General features: G+C 35.5%; 3 protein-coding genes across 3 annotated transcripts; 2 read left to right on the top strand and 1 right to left on the bottom strand.

Annotated features, from left to right (window-relative positions):
* Positions 1-2,279: 2,279 nt before the first annotated feature.
* LOC114191200 lies at positions 2,280-4,787 on the top strand. Its single transcript, XM_028080380.1, has 3 exons — positions 2,280-3,220; positions 3,663-3,971; positions 4,217-4,787. Exons 1-3 carry the CDS (start codon positions 2,280-2,282, stop codon positions 4,785-4,787), a joined length of 1,821 nt encoding a protein of 606 aa, XP_027936181.1.
* Positions 4,788-6,723: 1,936 nt separating this feature from the next.
* On the top strand, positions 6,724-8,805 carry LOC114191199. Its single transcript, XM_028080379.1, has 7 exons — positions 6,724-6,868; positions 6,948-7,201; positions 7,280-7,483; positions 7,567-7,659; positions 7,738-7,854; positions 7,960-8,307; positions 8,737-8,805. Exons 1-7 carry the CDS (start codon positions 6,724-6,726, stop codon positions 8,803-8,805), a joined length of 1,230 nt encoding a protein of 409 aa, XP_027936180.1.
* Positions 8,806-11,085: 2,280 nt separating this feature from the next.
* On the bottom strand, positions 11,086-19,281 carry LOC114191198. Its single transcript, XM_028080378.1, has 5 exons — positions 18,543-19,281; positions 18,097-18,285; positions 17,834-17,998; positions 16,961-17,566; positions 11,086-11,288 (listed from the first exon to the last, which is right to left on the bottom strand). The coding sequence occupies exons 1-5, from the start codon at positions 19,279-19,281 to the stop codon at positions 11,086-11,088; spliced, it is 1,902 nt and encodes a 633-aa protein (XP_027936179.1).
* Between the last annotated feature and the right edge of the window lie 407 nt (positions 19,282-19,688).

Genomic DNA, 19,688 nt, shown 5'->3' with positions numbered 1-19,688 from the left:
AATCATAATTCACTTGAAAATCACACTTTGATGATGTTATTGAGAATCCATGATATTATTAAATAAAGCTGTCAATTATGCTTTTAGTGAAACTCAGCTCATTGATTGTCATGTTCCAACAGGTGGGTGCAGAAGAAGTAGAGAGATATAGCGTTCAAGGGAAGTAAGAAACTTCTTTGCATCATTTGGGTAAGATTAGGTCAAAAGCTTTACTTAACTCTAAATAGCCTTAGTATGTAATAATGTTGCCTACATGACTATTAAACACACCTTAATCTTTGAAAAATCTAGTAGTGTAACTATCACTTCACTATATATACTATTCATTATTTAAAACACCTAAATTCAAATCTAAAATAAAAATATTTTTCTTATATTTTTTATTGTAATGGTATTGACATAAAAAATATTAGTTTTTAAAGCCAAATTTGTTTCACAGTGTAATTTTATATTTTTAAAAGTTATTTTCAGAAATATCACACTTAAAAGTAAAAGTGAAGAAGAAAACATAAAAAATAAATTGAGAACTGTTTCTCTAAGGTTGGGCTATGCTATGGCATTGCATGATTGAAATGTCACTTTTCTTTTTGGTGATATTTTCACTGCTGTTTGTGGAAACTTTGTTGAAGCATTATTTATGAATTAAGACTTGTGGGTAGATTGGTAATTTCATTGAGTTGAAAGAAAATTTTAGAAAAGATGTACTCAATTTTACCTTGGGATTGAAGTTAGAGGCTTTTGTAGGAATTGGGAGCAGTGAGCGTAAGACTATTGATTTTTGCTAATCAATGGTGTATTTCGTTGAAATGGATTTTTAATTGTTTTAATTTTCATATTAGTTTTTAATTTATTTGTTTAAATATTGTGTGTGGTGTTAATGTGTTATATAATGCTTTAATTGTTTATTTGTTTAATTTTTATTGTTTTAATTGTTTTAATTTTTATATTAGCTTTTAATATGGAAACCATATCAGGATTTTTAATTTTTTTAATTTTCATATTAATTTTTAATATGGAAACCATATCAGGATTTTTAATTGTTTTAATTTTAATATTAGTTTTTAATTTATTTGTTTAAATGTTGTGTGTGGTGTTAATGTGTTATATAATGCTTTAATTGTTTATTTGTTTAATTTTCATTGTTTTAATTGCTTTAATTTTCATATTAGTTTTTAATATGGAAACCATATCAGGAGTTTTAATTGTTTTAATTTTCATATGTTTTTAATTTATTTATTTAAAATGCTTTAATTTAGTTCATATTATGTTAGTGATCAGAAAAAGGAGTATGATTTCTGAAGTTGTTGTGCTTTAACTATTACAACACCTGTTGTGGATTCTATAATATCAGGTTTGTTATTAGCTTACATTAGCAAATTATGGAAGATGTTATTCCTATTTTTATTTAAAATTGTTAATTTTAGAGAGACTTATATTATGTTATCATCTTTTAGATTAAAGATGATGGACAAATAGTGGACTAAACTTCCAAGATTTAGTAAAGAGTATGCTAATGGTCTAGAGTTATTTTTAGATTTTGCATACGCTAGCGGAAGAGTTCAAGGGAATGAGATCTTATGCCCTTGTTCCAAGTGTAGAAATCTTTATTGGGCAACAAGAAATGTGGTCTATGATCATTTAATAGCTAAAGGATTTCTAAAAGGATACAACACTTGGGTAAACCATGGGGAGTCAATACAATCATTGCCTACTCCAAGTGATGACGACATGAAAGATAATATAAATGGATTATTGCATGACACATTTAGAAATGTGGTAGAAGGAAGTGGGGACAACACTGGTCCTAATGAGGAAGCAAAAAAGTTCTACAAGTTGATTAATGAAGCAAAACAAGAGTTATATCCTAGATGCCAAAGTTTCTCCAGTCTTTCTTTCATAATCCGAATGTATCTATTGAAATGTCTTCATGGGTGGAGCAATGCCTCATTTTCTGACCTTTTACAATTATTGAAAGAAGCCATGTCGAATCTAAACATTCCTGAATCTTTTAATAAACAAAGGCCATGATTAAAGATTTAGGCCTTGATTATAAAAAGATTCATGCATGTTGAAATGAATGCATGCTATATTGGAAGGAGCACGAGAATGACACTTTTTGTGAGAAGTGTAAAGTTTCAAGATGGAAGGAATTTGGTGAAGCACATGGTGAGTTAGAGCAACAAAAGAATGAGTAGAAAGTGCCTGCAAAAATTTTAAGACACTTTCCATTGATCCCCAGACTTCAAAGGCTATTTATGTGCTCAAACACTACAGATTTAATGAGGTGGCATGAAGATGAGCGCTCAAAAGATGGAAAAATGAGACACCCTGCTGATGGTGAAGCTTGGAAAGACTTTGATAAATGCCATGCTAATTTTTATATTGAGCCTCGCAATGTAAGACTTGGTCTAGCAAGTGATGGCTTCAATCCATTTAAGACTATGAGTATATCACATAGTACATGGCCAGTCATGATGGTGGTGTACAACTTTCCGCCATGGCTATGCATGAAACCCGAATACACAATGTTGTCACTACTAATTCCTGGACCACAATCACCTGGAAATGATATTGATGTCTATTTGCAACCACTAATTGAGGAACTAAAGCAATTATGGGAAATAGGTGTAGAAACATATGATGCCTCAAGAGATCAAAAATTTCAAATGCATGCAGCTCTTTTGTGGACAATTAGTGATTATCCTAGGTATGCTATGTTGTCAGGTTGGAGCACTAAAGGAAGGTTGGCATGTTCATGTTGCAATTATGACACTCATTCGTCATACTTGAGACACAACCATAAGATGTGTTATATGAACCATCGTGTGTTTTTACCAACAAGTCATCCATGGAGGTTGAATAAGAAGTCATTCAATGGAAAGAAAGAACTTGGGTCTACACCAACTGTGTTAGAAGGTACTGATATTGTAGAAATCTTGAAGGATTTTAACAATGATTTTGGAAAGTATAGAAAAAATAAGAAAGATGGTCCATGGAAGAAAAGATCAATATTTTTTGAGTTGCCCTACTGGTCACAAAATAAATTACGTCATAATCTTGATGTAATGCATATTGAGAAAAACATATGTGATAATATTATTGGGACTTTTTTGGGCATTCAAGGCAAGACAAAAGATCATGTCAATGCACGCTATGATTTACAAGACATGGGAATTAGAAAGAATCTTCATCCTTGGGAGCTTGATGGAGGTCGTGTACAGTTTGCAAAATCTTGTTTTTCAATGAATGCACATGAAAAGCCAATTTTTTGTGCTATTTTAAAGTCCACCAAATTACCAGATGGGATTGCATCAAATATTTCAAAGTGTGTGAATGCTAGTGAAAAGAAAATAAGTGGTTATAAGAGTCATGATGCACATTTCATGCTACACTACTTGTTACAAGTTCCAATAAGATGCACAATGCTTGATGTAGTGGCTGGCCCTTTAATTCGTTTGGCTGGCCCAAAAAGTGATCCAAGTGTAGGATTTGGATTACTTAGAAGCCAATATTGTAGAAATACTTTTTCAAATGGAGACGATATTTCCTCCTAGTTTTTTTAACATAATGGTTCACTTGCCTATCCATCTAGCAAATGAAGTAAGATTGGGTGGGCCAGTTCAATTTCGGTGGATGTATCCGATTTAGAGATATTTGTGCAGACTTAAAAGTTATGTTCGAAACAAGGCTTATCCTGAGGGTTCTATTGCCGAGGGGTATTTAGCAGAAGAAGCTTTGACACTTTGCTCAAGATATATGCATAAAGACGTAGATACAAGATTGAATAGAAAAAGAAGAAATTACGAAGGTAATGATTTATGTGATGTAGATGTTTGTGATTACTTTTCAAATAGAGGTAGTGCTTTGGGTGGTAAGAAAAAAGGTAAACTATTCTCTTTGGATTTGACATCTAAGGATCAAGCTCATCGATACCTCTTATTCAACTATGACGAAATAAACATATACATCAGGTGTGATACTAGTTTATTTTTTTTCATTCTCATCTTTTGAATTATACCTTAAATCACTAATAAAGAATTATTTGTTTTTATAGAGAGTATGATGAGATTTTAAATAGGAAGACAAAAAGAAGAAAGTGGATCAAAGCTAAAACCCAAAGTCAAGAGTTTAGTGAATGGTTCAAAGATAGAGCCATGAGTGAGGATGTATCACTTCAACTTAAGTAATTCTCTCGTGGTCCAAATACTGTTGCAAGGAGGTTGTCAGGCTACCTCATCAATGGTTACAGATTTCATACTACAAAGAGAGATGCTAGACGCAAAACTCAAAATTCTGGTGTAACTTTGGTTTCATTAACACCAAGTTATGCAAGTTCCAAGGATGAAAATCCTAGGATAGAACCCATCACTTATTATGGGGCAATCAATGACATAATTGAGTTAGACTATTATGAGCATTTCAAGTTTGTGATGTTTAAGTGTGATTGGTTTGAGAGTGATGCAGACAAACATGGGCTTACATGTGTTTATTTCAACAAAAAATGTTACCAAAATGATCCCTTTGTGTTGCCTTCTCAAGTCCACCAATGCTTTTATGTTGAAGATCCTTTTGAAACAAGTAAACATTATGTTTTGAAGACGATTCCAAGAGATTTATTTAATATGGGTGATCACTCACAAGTAAATAATTCTGATAATGATGATGAATTCAATTGGGTTAGGGAAGACATGCCTGTAACAGTAGCTGAGAAACCTTATAAAGATTTGGAGAAAGATTATTCTGATGATCTTGATTTTGATGAGACTTTTTTTGACTATATGGACTAAGAGGAGGATGGCTAGTGTTGATAGAATGGATTTTGTAGTTTGGATCTTTTTATGTAACAAGATGCAGAATTGTAAGATAAGTCTCTCTGCTTTAGTTTGACATGAATAAGTCTCTCTGTTTTTCCTATAATTGTAAGATAACTTTTTAAACATTTCCTCATATAATGTGGTGTTGATAGAATGACTCTATTTTTCTGTTGTTCATCTCTATTTAAAATTTTGTTATATGTTTGGTTGTACGAACTACTGTTGCTATCATGAAATGTGGTGAATAACTTTTAAAATTTCCTTAGCAAAAGTTCCTCAACTATCAATTGAGCTACTATACAAATCTTGGTGAAATGTGGTGAAATGTCGTTTTGTATAATTGTCTTGTACAAAGAAGAGGGTCTATCTGCTATTTTTTGAATCCCGAGTATTGGAAGTGTATTGGACAAAAACAGCTCTACATTCAGAACTTTTTGTTGTTTCAAAGGAGTTTCCAGGAATTAACGAATTAGTTGTTTTAAATCCTTTTAAGGCTAAAAAATGTTTCATTTTCTATGTTGATTAAGTGCGGGGATTATTAGGTATATGCTGATTAACTATGATACACAGTTGTAAAGGTCATGATTGAACAAAAAATAAAAGTACAGAACACATGTTAGTAGGTGGTTTATGTCACTTTATCCCTCAAGTCTTTTTCTTTTCTATTGTAAATTTCAATGTTTCTAATTCAGGTGCAATTGGTTTTTTCGCAGAAGAACCTCTCCTCTTATGAGGCTCATGTGCTAGACCACCTTTAAATGTTTTCATCAAGAGATCTATCCATTGAAACTGTGTGGAACCATTTCTTTTCATGACAATATCAATTGAGCTACTGTACAAATCTTGTTACTGTACAATTCTGGCAGGTCTATATCAACATAAATATGTAGCCATTAAATTGATTTGTTTTATATTGCAGGTCAACTTTAAAAAGGAACACATAACAGTGATAACAGTGATAAATTAATTTCTTATTACACTAACACAATGTATCAAAGTTAAGCTCTGAATGAAAATTTGGCTTCCAAATTTTATTGCTAAATTTTACTACAGATTCTTGAAGTCAAGGAAGCAGTTGAAGAAGCTACAGATTGCAGTTGAAGATCTCTAAGAACCATATTTTGTGTACAACTTTAACTGACTCATATTTCTCCCAAGCCACATTTAGGTTCATTTATGTGACATTTGAGGGATACACAAAATCTGTAACTCTAGAATAAGCTTGAATAGAAAACTTAATATTGTCTATTCTTCATCTCTTTATCACTTATATGTTTATTATTCTTCATATCTGCATCACTTCTCATTTATATGTATTTCCTTGCTTGTTAGTTATGCTTAATTGCATTTTTTTTTCTTACTTATTTTTGCTCTTAACTTCCTAAAAGGGTAGATGAAACCTCAAGGCAACAACATTCAAATGAGTGCTTCAAGTATGGAACTTCATCAAGTAAAATCAAGCAAAGAATTGCTAAGGAAAATGCAAATTACACATGGAAAGATGACAAGCAATCAATGTAGAACTACTGCACCTAGAATTGTTGCTGAAACACAACTAAACTTGCCTACTTTTAAGTTGCATGACCATGCAAATTTGGATAGGAGGCTTAGCTCGAGAAATCAGAATGGGAAACTCAAGAAAAAGGCAGCAAATGTAGCTGATAAATCAAAGGAAAAGCTACTACAAATTGAAAGAGCATTCACTCAAGTCACTAATTCAAGTGTTGATCAACAACCCAATAAAAAGGGAGTGTCACAAGAGGAAAATTCTAAGAAAAGGAGATTGCCTATGAAAGGAACGATGGTAGATGATAAGTCAAGATCTAAGCAAGGACTAGTGATTGAAGATGTTGAATCAATGACAAGATGAGGTGTTGCTCCTAAGGATACAAAAACAAAATTGGGGTCAATGTCAATTGATCAATTTCTTAAAGAAAATGGAAGCATTGATGATGAAGACAAAAATATTCAAAATGGAGGTGAGGAGGCAGAACAATATGTTGGTGAAGGAAATACATACCAAGATGAAGATGGCGAATTGAATGAAAAAGAAGGTAAATATTTTATTATTAGCATTTGACAATTTGTTTTTCATATGTAATATTTAATTTTGTGAGTTGAATGTCAAAATAGGGACAAAGAAGAAAAGAACAAGAGGACCAACTCAATGCTTAGCAATACACGGAAGATCAATGCAAGATCGTCCAAAAGTTGTATTGGATGTAGATGGAGAACCTATTGGTCCGACTGACAAAATTGTAACTGACTTGAGTTATTTCCTTGGCACAATAGCGAGGAATTCAAGCTTTTGTCCCTTGATTTACACAAGTTTCAAAGCTCTACTCAAAGATAAAGATAATAAGGCTCATATATGGACATATGTTCTGGTATGAAAACTAAACTTATATTGATTTGGCGACATAAATATTTCTTAAAATTCATCCATTTAATGTTTTTTTATGTAGGAAAAGTTCAATATTAGTGATAAAGGAGAGAAAGCCGTATTTACTCGTATAAATGATGCATGGAGACTCTACAAAAGTTTTATCAAGAAAAAACACTTTTCAAAGTACTCCACATTGAAGGATCGGCTAAAACATCATCCTTTATTCCTTTCTGAAGCTCATTTCAAGCAATTGCTCAAATATTGGAACAATAGTACTATCCAGGTAAGTTTATTTGATGTCTTATTACGTTAAAGCTACGTGTTATAATCTACCTTGATTGTTATTTTTCTCTTATCCTAATGTAGAGCTTTAGCAAGAGAAATGCTGCAAATAAAGCTAAGCAAAAGTACATCCATCGCATGGGACCAACTAGTTTTGCTAGAATTCATGCTGAATTGGTAATATATTTCTACTTATGTCATCGTATGTTTTATATCTAATGCAAAATATGCTAATTGACCTTTTTCTTATTGTAGCGTACCAAGAAAGAGGTAGGAGAAAAAGTTACTCAAGCTGAAATGTTTATTACAACTCGTCAACGTCGAGAAGGCCGAAAAGGAAAAGAATTGGATGAAGAAACACATAATGCTATTGTATGTTTACAATTCATTGTATAGATTCCTTTTTCTCAATATAAATAAATCTCCTTTATTCATTGTATAGATCTACATAATGATTTTTTATTTTTGTTTTATTAGATTAAGCTTCAAGGTTCCATTCAAAACTCAAGTGATTCTGCAGAACAAACATTTAAATCACTGTTTGGAAAAGAAAAGCCTGGGAGGGTACGTTGTTACGGAAAGACTATGACATCATCACAATTTAGGAAAAATGAAGAAATTGCTACCATCAAGAAAGAACATGCAAACGCAATTAGTGGTATGACAAAGGAAATACAAGATCTACGAGCAATTGTAAATTTTGTGGTAAGGCAACAAAATCCAAATTTAGATGAAGAGGACTTAAATAATATGATGGCACGCATTTTAGGTAAAGAAAGTAGTGCAACAGGGCCATATTTATCTGCATCAACCCATGATCCGCAGGTAAAGAAAAGTTTTTAATTGTACTTCCATCATTAATATCAATGTAAAATACCCAAAAGTTTAATACTAAATAGGATATGGTTAGGATGTTGCAATAACTACTTATTGATGCTTTAGACTCTTAGCAACTAAAATATTGGTATTTTGTGCTTATTAGGTGTTACATTAGATTAATACTATACTATAAACTCTCAAATCATGTTTGTTATTTAACATCTATGATACATTATGTAAGAGAAGAATCATGATGAGTATAATGTTACATTTTAGGTCTCTACTTCACTCATGAACATGCATTTGTTGGAACTTAGAAATGATTGAAAACATGTGATTCAATGCACATTTACATGTTAAATTTGACTTAATTAACTTGTTATAATGTATAATATGTTGGAAAAATGTGATAATATATTGTGTTGTTGTTTGTAGCTAGAAAACAAAGAAGATCATGAAGACAATGAAGGCTATGAAGATTATGAAGACAATCTTATAGAATAATGATCTTTGTTATGTAGTTAAGAAACATTAGACATATTATATTTTAGCTTTCTAGCTAAAACTTTGAAAGGTTCATCCTTAATAATGACTTCAAGATAGTTATTTTAATAGTTTTCATTCTAGCATTGAAATATATGTATGAATGACATTTAATATTCATTCAATTATGAATATTTTGCGTACGAATATTGTTTGAGGTGTTGACTATTGTGGTGCCTAATTGTATAATATTGTGATTTGAAGAGGTACACTTTTTTCACATTGAACTTTTCTATAAAAACACATTTTAATAAATGTGGCTTAAACTCAAAGACAATATTTATAAGGGTGTTGTCTATTATTAGGATATTAAGCCACGGTTTTAACAATGTTATCGTATTGAAAACCGTGGCCTAATGCCTACACCAACGGCCACCTAGACTACGGCTAAGAAACTGTTGTCTAAACTTTAGCCCAAGTTTTTACGATTTAGGCCATAGTTTTGTGGTGTTGTCTAAAATACTTTTTGTTGTAGTGACATACCCGGATGTGCTTTTCCGATCATCTACATTTCCACACCAATCATTGTCTGAGTACCCTACTAATCGGTAATCGTTCGACCTAGTGTAGTATAATCCGAGTGATGTTGTTCCCCGCACATACCTCAATATTCTTTTCAGTGCTTTCCAATGTGTGTAGCTCGACTCCTCCTTGTATCGACTAACTATTCCAACACTTAGTAACAAATTCGGCCTTGTACTCATCAAGTAACGAAGACTTCCAACCAAGCTTCTGTATTTGTTGGCATCTACGTGATCTCCTCCATCAAACTTTGAAAGTGTTGTACCTGGTTCTATTGGGGTTGAAACTAGGTTGCAGCTCGCCATCTTAAATTTTCTCAGAATGTCCTCGACATATCTTTCTTGAGACACAAAGATACTTGTCTCAAGTTGTTTGACTTCCAGCCCAAGAAAGTATCTCATATGTCCCAAGTTCGTCATTTTAAACTCTTTCTCCATGGTTCTTTTGAAATTCTTAATTAATTCTGCATCATTACCCATGAACATAAGGTCATCAACATAAAGAGCTATCAACATTATCCTACCTCCACGCTTCTTTATATATAGTGTGTGTTCAATCGGGCATTGTTCATATTTATTTTCCACGAAATAAGTGTGGATTCGGTCATTCCACGCCCTTGGAGCTTGTTTCAGGCAATGAAGAGCCTTTTTCAGCCTCAACACCTTCTTTTCTTCACCTCTCCTCTGTAGCCGAGTGGTTGCTCAATGTAGACCTCTTCCTTTAACACACCATTCAGAAAAGCCGACTTTACGTCCATTTGGAAAATGGGCCATTTTTTCTAAGCTGCTACAGAAATTAGTAGATGAACAGTCTCCATCCTAGTAATAGGTGCAAACACCTCGGCATAGTCAACTCCTTCCCTCTATCTATAGCCTTTTACCACCAATCGAGCTTTATATCGCTCTATCTCACCTTGTGCATTCATTTTCTTCTTGAAAACCCACTTTATTCCAATGGGTCGAGCTCCTTGTGGTAACTCGGATAATTCCTACGTGTTGTTACGTTCTATCGCAGTAATCTCCTTGTCCATTGCCTTCTTCCATTTCTCATCCACCACGACAAAGACGGCCTTCGGCAGTCGTTTGTTCGGTGGAAACGACTGGAACACGCAGGGGAAGGCTTATACTTGGTGAATAACACTCGAATCTCACTGGTTTAGATACCCTAGGAGGACAAATCCTCATCTAAGGTGAAAGGTTTGAGCAGAGACGAAAGTGGGAGTGTTTTCAATCAGATTTATCATTCATCTAAGCTAAATTGTTATAATGGTAGCTTGCCTCTTTTATAACGAGAAGAAGAGGCAAGGAAAACGTGAACCCTAACTACGACTGGGACTCTTGGAGAAGAAAGTGTAAAACCCTAACAACTAAGGGTTTGGGTGTGGCCAAGAACACTACAACAAAGGGGTGCAGCCCTCTTTGATCATTAACCCTAACTAGCAGACGGTGGAATGAGGGAAAAGCCTTGCTGCTTGAGATGCAACGCAACTAGCTGGATTAAGTTTCGTGGCAGATGGAAGATGCGCCCAGGTAACATGCTAGTAACTGCTGGAAGCTTTGAAGGAATTGGGCTAGAAGCCCAATTTGTGATACAAGACGCGATTGATGCTTATCGCATAAGCACATAAGCACGTGCAACTGAAAATTAGGAAAAGTCATGCGGTCCACATTGGTGCCAGGAAGCTGATTTAAGATGAAGCCCAATTCCCTCCTTCACGCTCTATTCATTTGGAAGATGCGTGCCTTGCTTATTTCCACACCCCATCACGCATGATGTGTTGCGCGACCCAACACGAGAACACTTGATGCAGTTAAAGTACTGTGAGGAAATCCCGTAAGCGCTAGCATCAGGATTGGCAGCAAGGGTTATTGGTTGCTGCCATTTTGGTTGGCCCATCCGAGAATTAGATTTGTAGACATGGACTGCACAATAAAGCCCAATTATTAAACTGAAAATAAAGCATTTCAAAAATATGTATTTATTTAATAACAAAGATAAACTAAATGGGCCAGGCCATTAGCCCAAACTATGAGCCTTAGTGGGCTAACATCATCCTCTCCCTCTTGAAGAGCATCTGTCCTCAGATCAAAAGGGTTGAGAAAGGCTCACAGTAACTAAATTGAATGGTCCACCTGGATCAAAAACAAACTTGTAGTAGTCATCAAATAAAATTGAATTAAAATCATAATGACCATGCAGTAAAATTGATTGGGAAAGTTGTGAAAATAGGCTTTTAAAGATTGAAAAGGATGGTATTAGGCCGACTTCACAAAAACAGTGTTGCACACCTTGACGGGGATGATTTGTGAAAATAATGTTAATGTCAAAGTGTGTTTTGGCAAAACAAGTTGAGGAGGATGAAATAAGGGAATGAGTTGGAGAACAAAAAATTTAAGAAGGAAACAAAACAAAAGATTTAATGAAGAAGTGGGAAGAATGTAAAGAGTGGAAAACTCCCTTTGAAAATTGAGACTTAATGGAAGGAATTGGTGAAGGATTGATCACCAGATCCCTAATAATGGGTTCCCTTTTTGCTTTTAAAATGTTCTTTAACTCCACCACTTGTGATTGTATTTCATGCTCACTTTCATGTTTTATATTCTCTCTTTCCTCTAATTCTTTTCTATCATTCTCTTCTTTTGTTTTTCTTAGACTTTCCTCTTTAGCCTTTTCTTCTTCCTCTTTCTTCTTGCTCTCTTTTATCTCTTTTTCCTTTTGTTCTCTTTGAGCACAAAGCATCTCAAGCTCTTCTTTTCCTCTCTTCTTTTCAATCTCTCGAAGCTTTTGATGTTTAGCTTGCTCTCTCTTATATTTTTCTCTCTTTCTTGGTTCACTCGAGAGCAAGTCTAAATTGTCCTTAAAATCTTTTTCTAGTCTAGAAAACTTATCAATGTTTTGGATGAATGCATCCCCAATGTCAATAAAGTCTTCTATCCTAGCTTGTTGCGCTTTAGTGATCCTAAATGAAGGGGGAATGAAATATTTCCACATGCATGTTTATAATTCATAAAATGTATTGATGCATGATTTTCTCTCCTTTTTCACTCTATATTCCCTTTCTTGCCACCACTCATATGCACGTCCTACAAACTTAGAAATAACATGACTAAGAATATCAACTTGACTATATTTACTAAACAAAGGTTGCACCAATTTCTCTGTATCCCACATGCAATCTCTAAATGATATTAGTCCTATATCTTCCCCAAAGAATGGAATATCACTATGAATAGTATGATGTAACTCATGACTACTATTATGCCTACCTAAATGCATACTATTATGCCTACCTAAAAGCACACAGCTAGAAGAAGAAAAACTCATTTTGAAACACTTTTAGCAAAACAAATTTCACAAAGATTTGAGGAATTCCTAAAGAGAAAATAATGGAAAAGATATCTAGAGATACTCCCAGGAAAGGGAGGTGAGTCTCATGGACAAGCTTAGAAACCAAGAATTTCCTAGCCAGAGATTTCTAAATTTCTTTCACAAAAATTCTCAATAGAAATTCAAATGAAAACAGATTGTGTGAAAAAAATGTGTATGAACTTATAACCAAAGAAAGGTCAACTAGGTGGTAAAAGAACTTGCACCTAGATATCACAGTGACCTAAAACAGAAAGCTAAACATACAATTCACACAAAACAGAACCTGGACATTGAAAAACAGAGCATAAAAGCTGAAAACATAAAGACTGAAAACTTAAAAACTGAAAACATAAACTAGACGAAAAATGAAAGCCTAAGTGAAGATACAAGTGGCCTTTGGAACCCCTTGAACCTCACACTAAACACGCTTAAACTATTACAATTAAATGCTAAGGATGGGATTGCTCTAAAGCATTTCCCCCTTAAGCCAAATGAAAGGGAAAAGAAACAGCAAACTAAAAAAAGTACACCCAAAATACCGTGATATGAAAACAACAAATCACAAAATAAAAGAATGTTATGCTATGTCTCTCTCGGTCCAGCCTCCAAAACATATATCCCTCAAGTGTTTCTTCCACTTTGATGCTCCCAAGTCCCAGCTTACGCTACAATTCTCTCGACAATGTACTCTCACAATAGATTCACTCACCCTCCTCCAAGAAGAGGCTTCACCTACAAAGGCTGCAAAAATAGTGAGTATGCAGGATCCAACACAGAATCAAGTGCAAATCAAGCTGCGTGAAAGGAAAAAAAATTCATAAAAACAATAAAAGCTCAAATGAAAGAATGGGACAACATCAATTGAAAGATTTAATAGACAAACTCAAATGATAACCAACAAAGACAAGTAAGAAACAAGGCAAAGCAAGAAAGGATGGCACACAAAAGAGAACCTAAAGAATAGGTCTAGAATAAGATGAATAAAACTAAAATCAAGCAAAGACTCAAAGCAAGTTGAATCAAGAGCATATGCAATTGACATTGAAAAGAGCAGTATTCATTTTGGAAACTGTCAAGTCAACTTGTATTTTGCTGAATCAAATGTGTTCAAATTCAATCAAGACCGAATCATTCTCTATCAGATGCTTTTTCTCATTATAATTTTTTTCACTTTCTTTCTTTCCTTTTAATTCTCAAAGATCTTAACAACAGCTCACAACAGTGTCAATGTGCTACTGCCAAATCAGTGATCAAATGCATATAACAGAGTTCAAAGTTGATTCAACTTAAAAAAAACAATGGAAATAGACATACAAGAAATTAATCAATCAGCCAATGGATATAGCTCAGCAGTATGCAGTAGAATTGACACAGATTGAATCAGACTAGCTAGAACACCACTGGATGAACACACTAGACAGTAATCTGATAAAACAGAAACTGCGAAAAGAAAGCCAGGCCAGAAACTCTACTGCACTCAACAAAAAAGGCCAAATATGATGTAGCAAACAGAATGTGCAATATTGATTGTTGCACAACAGGATATAACCAAGGTAGTACATTACAACGATATGCAACTCAATCAGCTTAGACAAGCACAAAAATCTACCAGTTATGAATATGTTGTAAATCAGTGTAAGTAATGAAAATCAACCTTGGATAGGTGGAGAAATATAAGAAACACTGATTTAGCAAAATTGAACACTACAATATATTGTCTCATGGTAACTGATATTGCAAAAGTTGTAGTGAAAACAACAACAAGATCTTGGCCAAAGCATTCAAATTAAGAAACTAGAGTGCTTCCAACACATAAAACAACACAATGGAGTGAAACAGATGCAGTCTTTAAACTATGGAGCATAGAACTGCTATGCAAAATTTTGTTTCAATCACAAGACCTCACACCAATATTGGAATGAAAACATGATACTGGCTTTAAAATCAACATGGATTTCAATCATCAACAAAGCAAATAGTAGTAAACTGAGCAGAACTGGAAGCAAAACACAATGCGCATGGTTCAATTCTGAATAACAGAATTCTGCAAATGAATATTAATGTTGAAAGTGATGTGCACAGTAATGGAATCATGCCAGTAAAACTGTAAAACTGCCTATGCATACACATGACCAAGCTGGAGGTTCCACATATAGAGTCTGATACAAATTAGAGCTCGCATTGATAGATTAGTCACTAAATGCTTCGGTCACAGCAATCCTTGGCCATCAGACTCAAAGTGCAGCACAACAACACAACTCAAAAGCAAAGATAGCAATTGAACATAAAAAATGATTGCAAAATCAACAAGCAATGACAACTCGGACAAACATAAACCCAGCACGATTGAAACACGAAACAGTGAAAACTGAAACACTACAGAATATTACTATTGATCTAGTAGTAATATGTGAACTCCACAATACATTAGAACAGAAACTAAGCATGTGATAGACAAAACAAGGACTAAAACTGAGAGAAAACTATGACAATACGCAAATTAGGCAACATCTATGGAATCATTGACATAGAAAATGAACTAAACAAAACCTAAGACAAAAACACGAGATTATACAATTTAAAGCTAGGTAATCAAAACTAAAATTAAAGCCTAACTGTGACATACATTGAATGACAAAATCAGAGAGCGTATGACATTGCATCACATATTCATTCAGAAAATTAGATCAACGCATTTTAAATCAATTTCAGCAAAAAATATCACCACAACACAGATTCAACAGACAAAAGTAGACTCAATCAGCGCATGAACAAGACGGAATCAAACATAATAATAAGAAAAACAAAGATAAAAGACGAAGAATACTCATCTTTGAAGACCTTCGAGAACCGATTGGCTCTGAATACCACTTGATGAGGCCATCGGCGCCGTTAATCGGTAGAATTTGTACTCCGTTCGACAGAGACGGCCTCCGGTAGTCGTTTGTTCGGTGGAAACGACTAGAAAATGCAACAGAAGGCTTATACTTGGTGAATAACGCTGGAATCTCACTGGTTTGGAAACCCTAGGAGGATAAATCCTCATCTAAGGTAAAGGGTTTGAGCAGAGACGAAAGTGGGAGTGTTCTCAACCAGATTTATCATTCATCTAAGTTAAACTGTTACAATGGTAGCTTGCCTCTTGTATAAGGAGAAGAAGAGGCAAGGAAAACGTTAACCCTAACTACGACTGGGACTCTTGGAGAAGAAAGTGTAAAACCCTAGTAACTACAAGAAAGGGGCACAACCCTCTTTCATCATTAACCCTAACTAGCAGACGCTGGAATGAGGGAAGGGCCTTCCTGCTTGAGATGCAACGCAACTGGCTGGATCAAGTTTCGTGGCAGATGGAAGATGCGCCCAAGTAACATGCTAGTAACTACTGGAAGCTTTGAAGGAATTGGGCTGGAAGCCCAATTTGTGATACAAGACGTGACTGATGCTTATCACATAAGCACATAAGCACCCGCAGCTGAAAATTAGGAAAAGTCATGTGGTCCTCATTGGTGGTAGGGAGTTGATTTAAGATGAGGTGCAATTCCCTACTTCGCGCTCCAATCATTTGGCAGATGCGTGCCTTGCTTCTTTCCACACCCCATCACGCATGATGTGCTGCGCAACCCAACACGGGAACACTTGATGCAATTAAAGTACTGTGAGAAAATAAAGCAAGGGTTATTGGTTGCTGCCCTTTTGGTTGGCTCATCCGAGAATTAGATTTGTAGACATGGGTTGCAGAATAAAGCCTAATTATTAGACTGAAAATAAAGCATTTCAAAAATATGTATTTATTTAATAACAAAGATAAACTAAATGGGCCAGGCCATTAGCCCAAACTATGAGCCTTGGTGGGGTCACATCATCTTCAAAACTAACATCTTTCGATTCTGCCAAAAGACATACAGCATGTACCTCGTTAGTTGTATTATATATGTCTAGTAGGCTCCGAGTTATGGGCTGCAATGGTTCTTCTTCCTCGTTAGAGACCTCCTGTTGTCTTGCTGGTACATTGTCTAGATTTCTTCTTTCACTTGTTAGGCTTCCAAAGGTAGTTTTTGAGCTCCCACTTGTCGTTGCTGAGCTCTTAATTGTCACTACCGAGTTGTTCCATTCGTTCTCCTTATCTATTACAACATCTCGATTCACAAGAACTTTGCTTGTTATTGGATTAAAAAATTTATAGCCCTTTTTTTTTCATCATATCCAATAAAAACAAGTTTCTTACTCCTGTCCTCGAGCTTGGTTCTTTGTGGCGCTGGAACATGAGCATATGATACACTTCCAAATACCTTCAAGTGAGATACACATGGTTTCTTTCCACTCCATGCTTCATGTGGTGTCTGTCCATTGAGCTTTGCATGAGGACACCCGTTCTGCACATATACTGCACACTGCACTAATTCAGCCCAAAATTCTTTTGACATATTCTTACCTTTCAACATTGCTCGAACCATGTTGAAAATTGTCTGATTCTTCCTTTCAGCAACTCCATTATGTTGTGGTGAGTATGAAGCTATCAAATATCTTTTAATGCCAAGCTCCTCACAGTACCTCATGAACTCGGCTGATGTGTATTCACCTCCTCTATCTGACCGAACAACTTTAATTTTTGTGCCCGTCTCATTTTCAACCATTACTTTAAATTTCTTAAATACTCCAAATACTTCAGATTTCTCCTTCAAAAAATAAACCCATATCTTCCGAGAGAAATCATCAATAAATGTTAAAAAATACCTCTTACCACTGAAAGATACATGAGTAATTGGTCCACAAACATCTGTATGCACCAGGTCGAGTTGTTCCTTCACTTCATACTCAGTTCTGGTGCTTGCTGAGTACACAATCTTCACATAAATTCTTCTTAAATTCTATGTGTGGCAATCCACGCACCATTTCTTTCTGTACTAGCTCGATCAACCCTCCAAAGTGCAAATGGCCGAATCAAAAATGCAACTTCATTGCTTCATCCTCGACATCGAGTTTCAAACACCTCAGCTCTAGTTTATACATTCTGTTTTGTTTCATTTCTACTCGGGTAATAAGGTGTCCGAGTTTATCCCTCAACTCCAGCACTCGATCTTTCATGATGACTGAGTACCTCTTTTTCCATTAACTGTCCCCACACTCAATATGTCGGTTTTGAGGTCGGGTATGTAGTACACATTCCGAATTGTCCCAATTCGTCCATTCTTTTGAGAAAAACATATCGTACCTCGTCTTTTTACCATCACCTTGGAAGCGTCTCCAAATGACACATGTCCAGCTTCAATTTTGGAGAGCTCGTCATACTTTCATCTCCATACATATGGTTACTAGCTCTAGTGTTTAGATACCAGATCGAGTTATTTTGGACATGCAAACCAATCTCGGTGTTTGTGCTAGAGTTCGAACCAAGCTCGATATCCGAGCTCCTTGTTAGCAAAATCTCATCCTTATTAGTTTCCTCCCTTTCCAAATTCTTCATATCATGTGTCGAGCTCTTCACATCATGTGCCGAGCTCGCTTCGCTACTAGCCTTCAATAGTATTCCAGCTTGTTCTTCAACCTCTTCTGTAAGAAGATTGGTTGATTCATTTCTCCTATTTTGAGACCGACAATCCTTTGCAAAATGACTTGTCTTACCACAATTATAACACTTGATCGATCTACACTCATTTGCGTAGTGATCGGGCTTGTCGCACTTGTAGCATTCACCATTGTTGCCTGACCGACCTCCTCTGCCTTCACCTCCACCTCGGTCCGCCAATTTTGCAGGCTGGAAGCGCCGTCTTCGTAATCATCTCGACCTTGACCACTACGTCCTTAACCTCTGCTTCCAAGACCATAGTTTTGACTCCCATGATCTCTTCCTCCTTTGCCCCGAGTGTTCTGAGTTCCAAACACCTTTTTCTCCTTGAAATTTGTCCTTGCTTGGAGAGCTTGGCCAAAGTAGTCCTCATTCGTCTTTCTTCTTTTTTGTTCATAGGCTTCTAGAGACCCAGCAAGCTCCTTCATTGTGAGCTTTGAGAGGTCTTTGGATTCTTCTATAGCACACACAATGTTGTCGAAGTTAATTGTCATTGACCTCAAAATTTTCTCCACAACTCGGTTTGCAGGCAACGACTCCACATTCTTGCCAAGTTGGTTTGCCACAGTCTCCACCCGAGATATGAACTTGGTTACCCCTTCGTTCTCCTTCATCAACAACCTCTCAAACTCTCCTCCGAGAGCTTGAAGACGAACTTGTTTCACGCAGTCATCTCTCTTATATGTTTTCTCCAAGATCTCCCACGCCTCTTTTGAAGTCGTAGCATTTCCTAACTTCTCAAGGTCTGTGTCGTCCACAGCTCGGTACAATGCATACATAGCTTTCCTATCTTTGACTCCTATTTTTTTAAACGCAGCAATTTGAGCGACTGTTTGTTCATCAAAATCCTCTAGTTCTTCGAAGCCACCTTGAACTACATCCCACACGTCTTGGGATCCGAGGTAGGCCTTCATCTGCATGCTCCACTTATCGTAGTCAGATTTTTGTGTCAGCTGGAGTAAGGACATATTGTTGGCCATCACTCACTTTTTTCACTCTCAGACACTCAAGCTAACTGGCTCTAATACCACTTTGTTAGCAAAGGCACTCTATTTCTGAAAATATGATTTACTTCACTTGTGTATTTCATATGAGCAAGACACTACAATTTATAGAACTTACATTTGGCTTTTCATCTGCAAGTCATAATGTCTCCAATTATTATAAAAACATAACACTAATCACCATTAACATCCGAAACATAACACATAAAACTTTTGACTTTTGCTCTCCTAAAACATCACAAATGTAACCACTCATAAAGTTTGCTCAATAACTCCTAATTTAAGTTTACCCTAACAGATTCGTCCACACTGGCAATTATCTTCTATCATAAAGATAAAGAAAACTGAAAGGTCCAATTTTTTTGTTCCTCTCTTCTTGGTTT

This window comes from Vigna unguiculata, chromosome 7, assembly GCF_004118075.2.
Source record: "Vigna unguiculata cultivar IT97K-499-35 chromosome 7, ASM411807v1, whole genome shotgun sequence".
In the NCBI taxonomy this organism is placed as follows: Eukaryota; Viridiplantae; Streptophyta; class Magnoliopsida; order Fabales; family Fabaceae; genus Vigna; species Vigna unguiculata.
This window is presented reverse-complemented; position numbering and strand designations above follow the sequence as displayed.

Bases quoted from the DNA above. Each gene is read 5' to 3' on its own strand.
- LOC114191198 (XM_028080378.1), bottom strand. From the start codon at position 19,281: ATGGCCAACAATATGTCCTTACTCCAGCTGACACAAAAATCTGACTAC. The intron at 17,567-17,833 runs GTACTCAGTCAT...TTGTGTACTCAG, and splicing joins GACAGTTAATGGAAAAAGAG to CAAGCACCAGAACTGAGTAT. The intron at 11,289-16,960 runs GTAAGAAACTTG...TTTATTGTGCAG, and splicing joins AACCAAGCTCGAGGACAGGA to TCCATGTCTACAAATCTAAT.
- LOC114191200 (XM_028080380.1), top strand. From the start codon at position 2,280: ATGAGGTGGCATGAAGATGAGCGCTCAAAAGATGGAAAAATGAGACAC. The intron at 3,221-3,662 runs GTTTGCAAAATC...ATATTTGTGCAG, and splicing joins CTTGATGGAGGTCGTGTACA to ACTTAAAAGTTATGTTCGAA. The intron at 3,972-4,216 runs GTGTGATACTAG...TACTGTTGCAAG, and splicing joins GAAATAAACATATACATCAG to GAGGTTGTCAGGCTACCTCA.
- LOC114191199 (XM_028080379.1), top strand. From the start codon at position 6,724: ATGTCAATTGATCAATTTCTTAAAGAAAATGGAAGCATTGATGATGAA. The intron at 7,202-7,279 runs GTATGAAAACTA...TTTTTTATGTAG, and splicing joins ATATATGGACATATGTTCTG to GAAAAGTTCAATATTAGTGA. The intron at 7,855-7,959 runs GTATGTTTACAA...TTGTTTTATTAG, and splicing joins AAGAAACACATAATGCTATT to ATTAAGCTTCAAGGTTCCAT.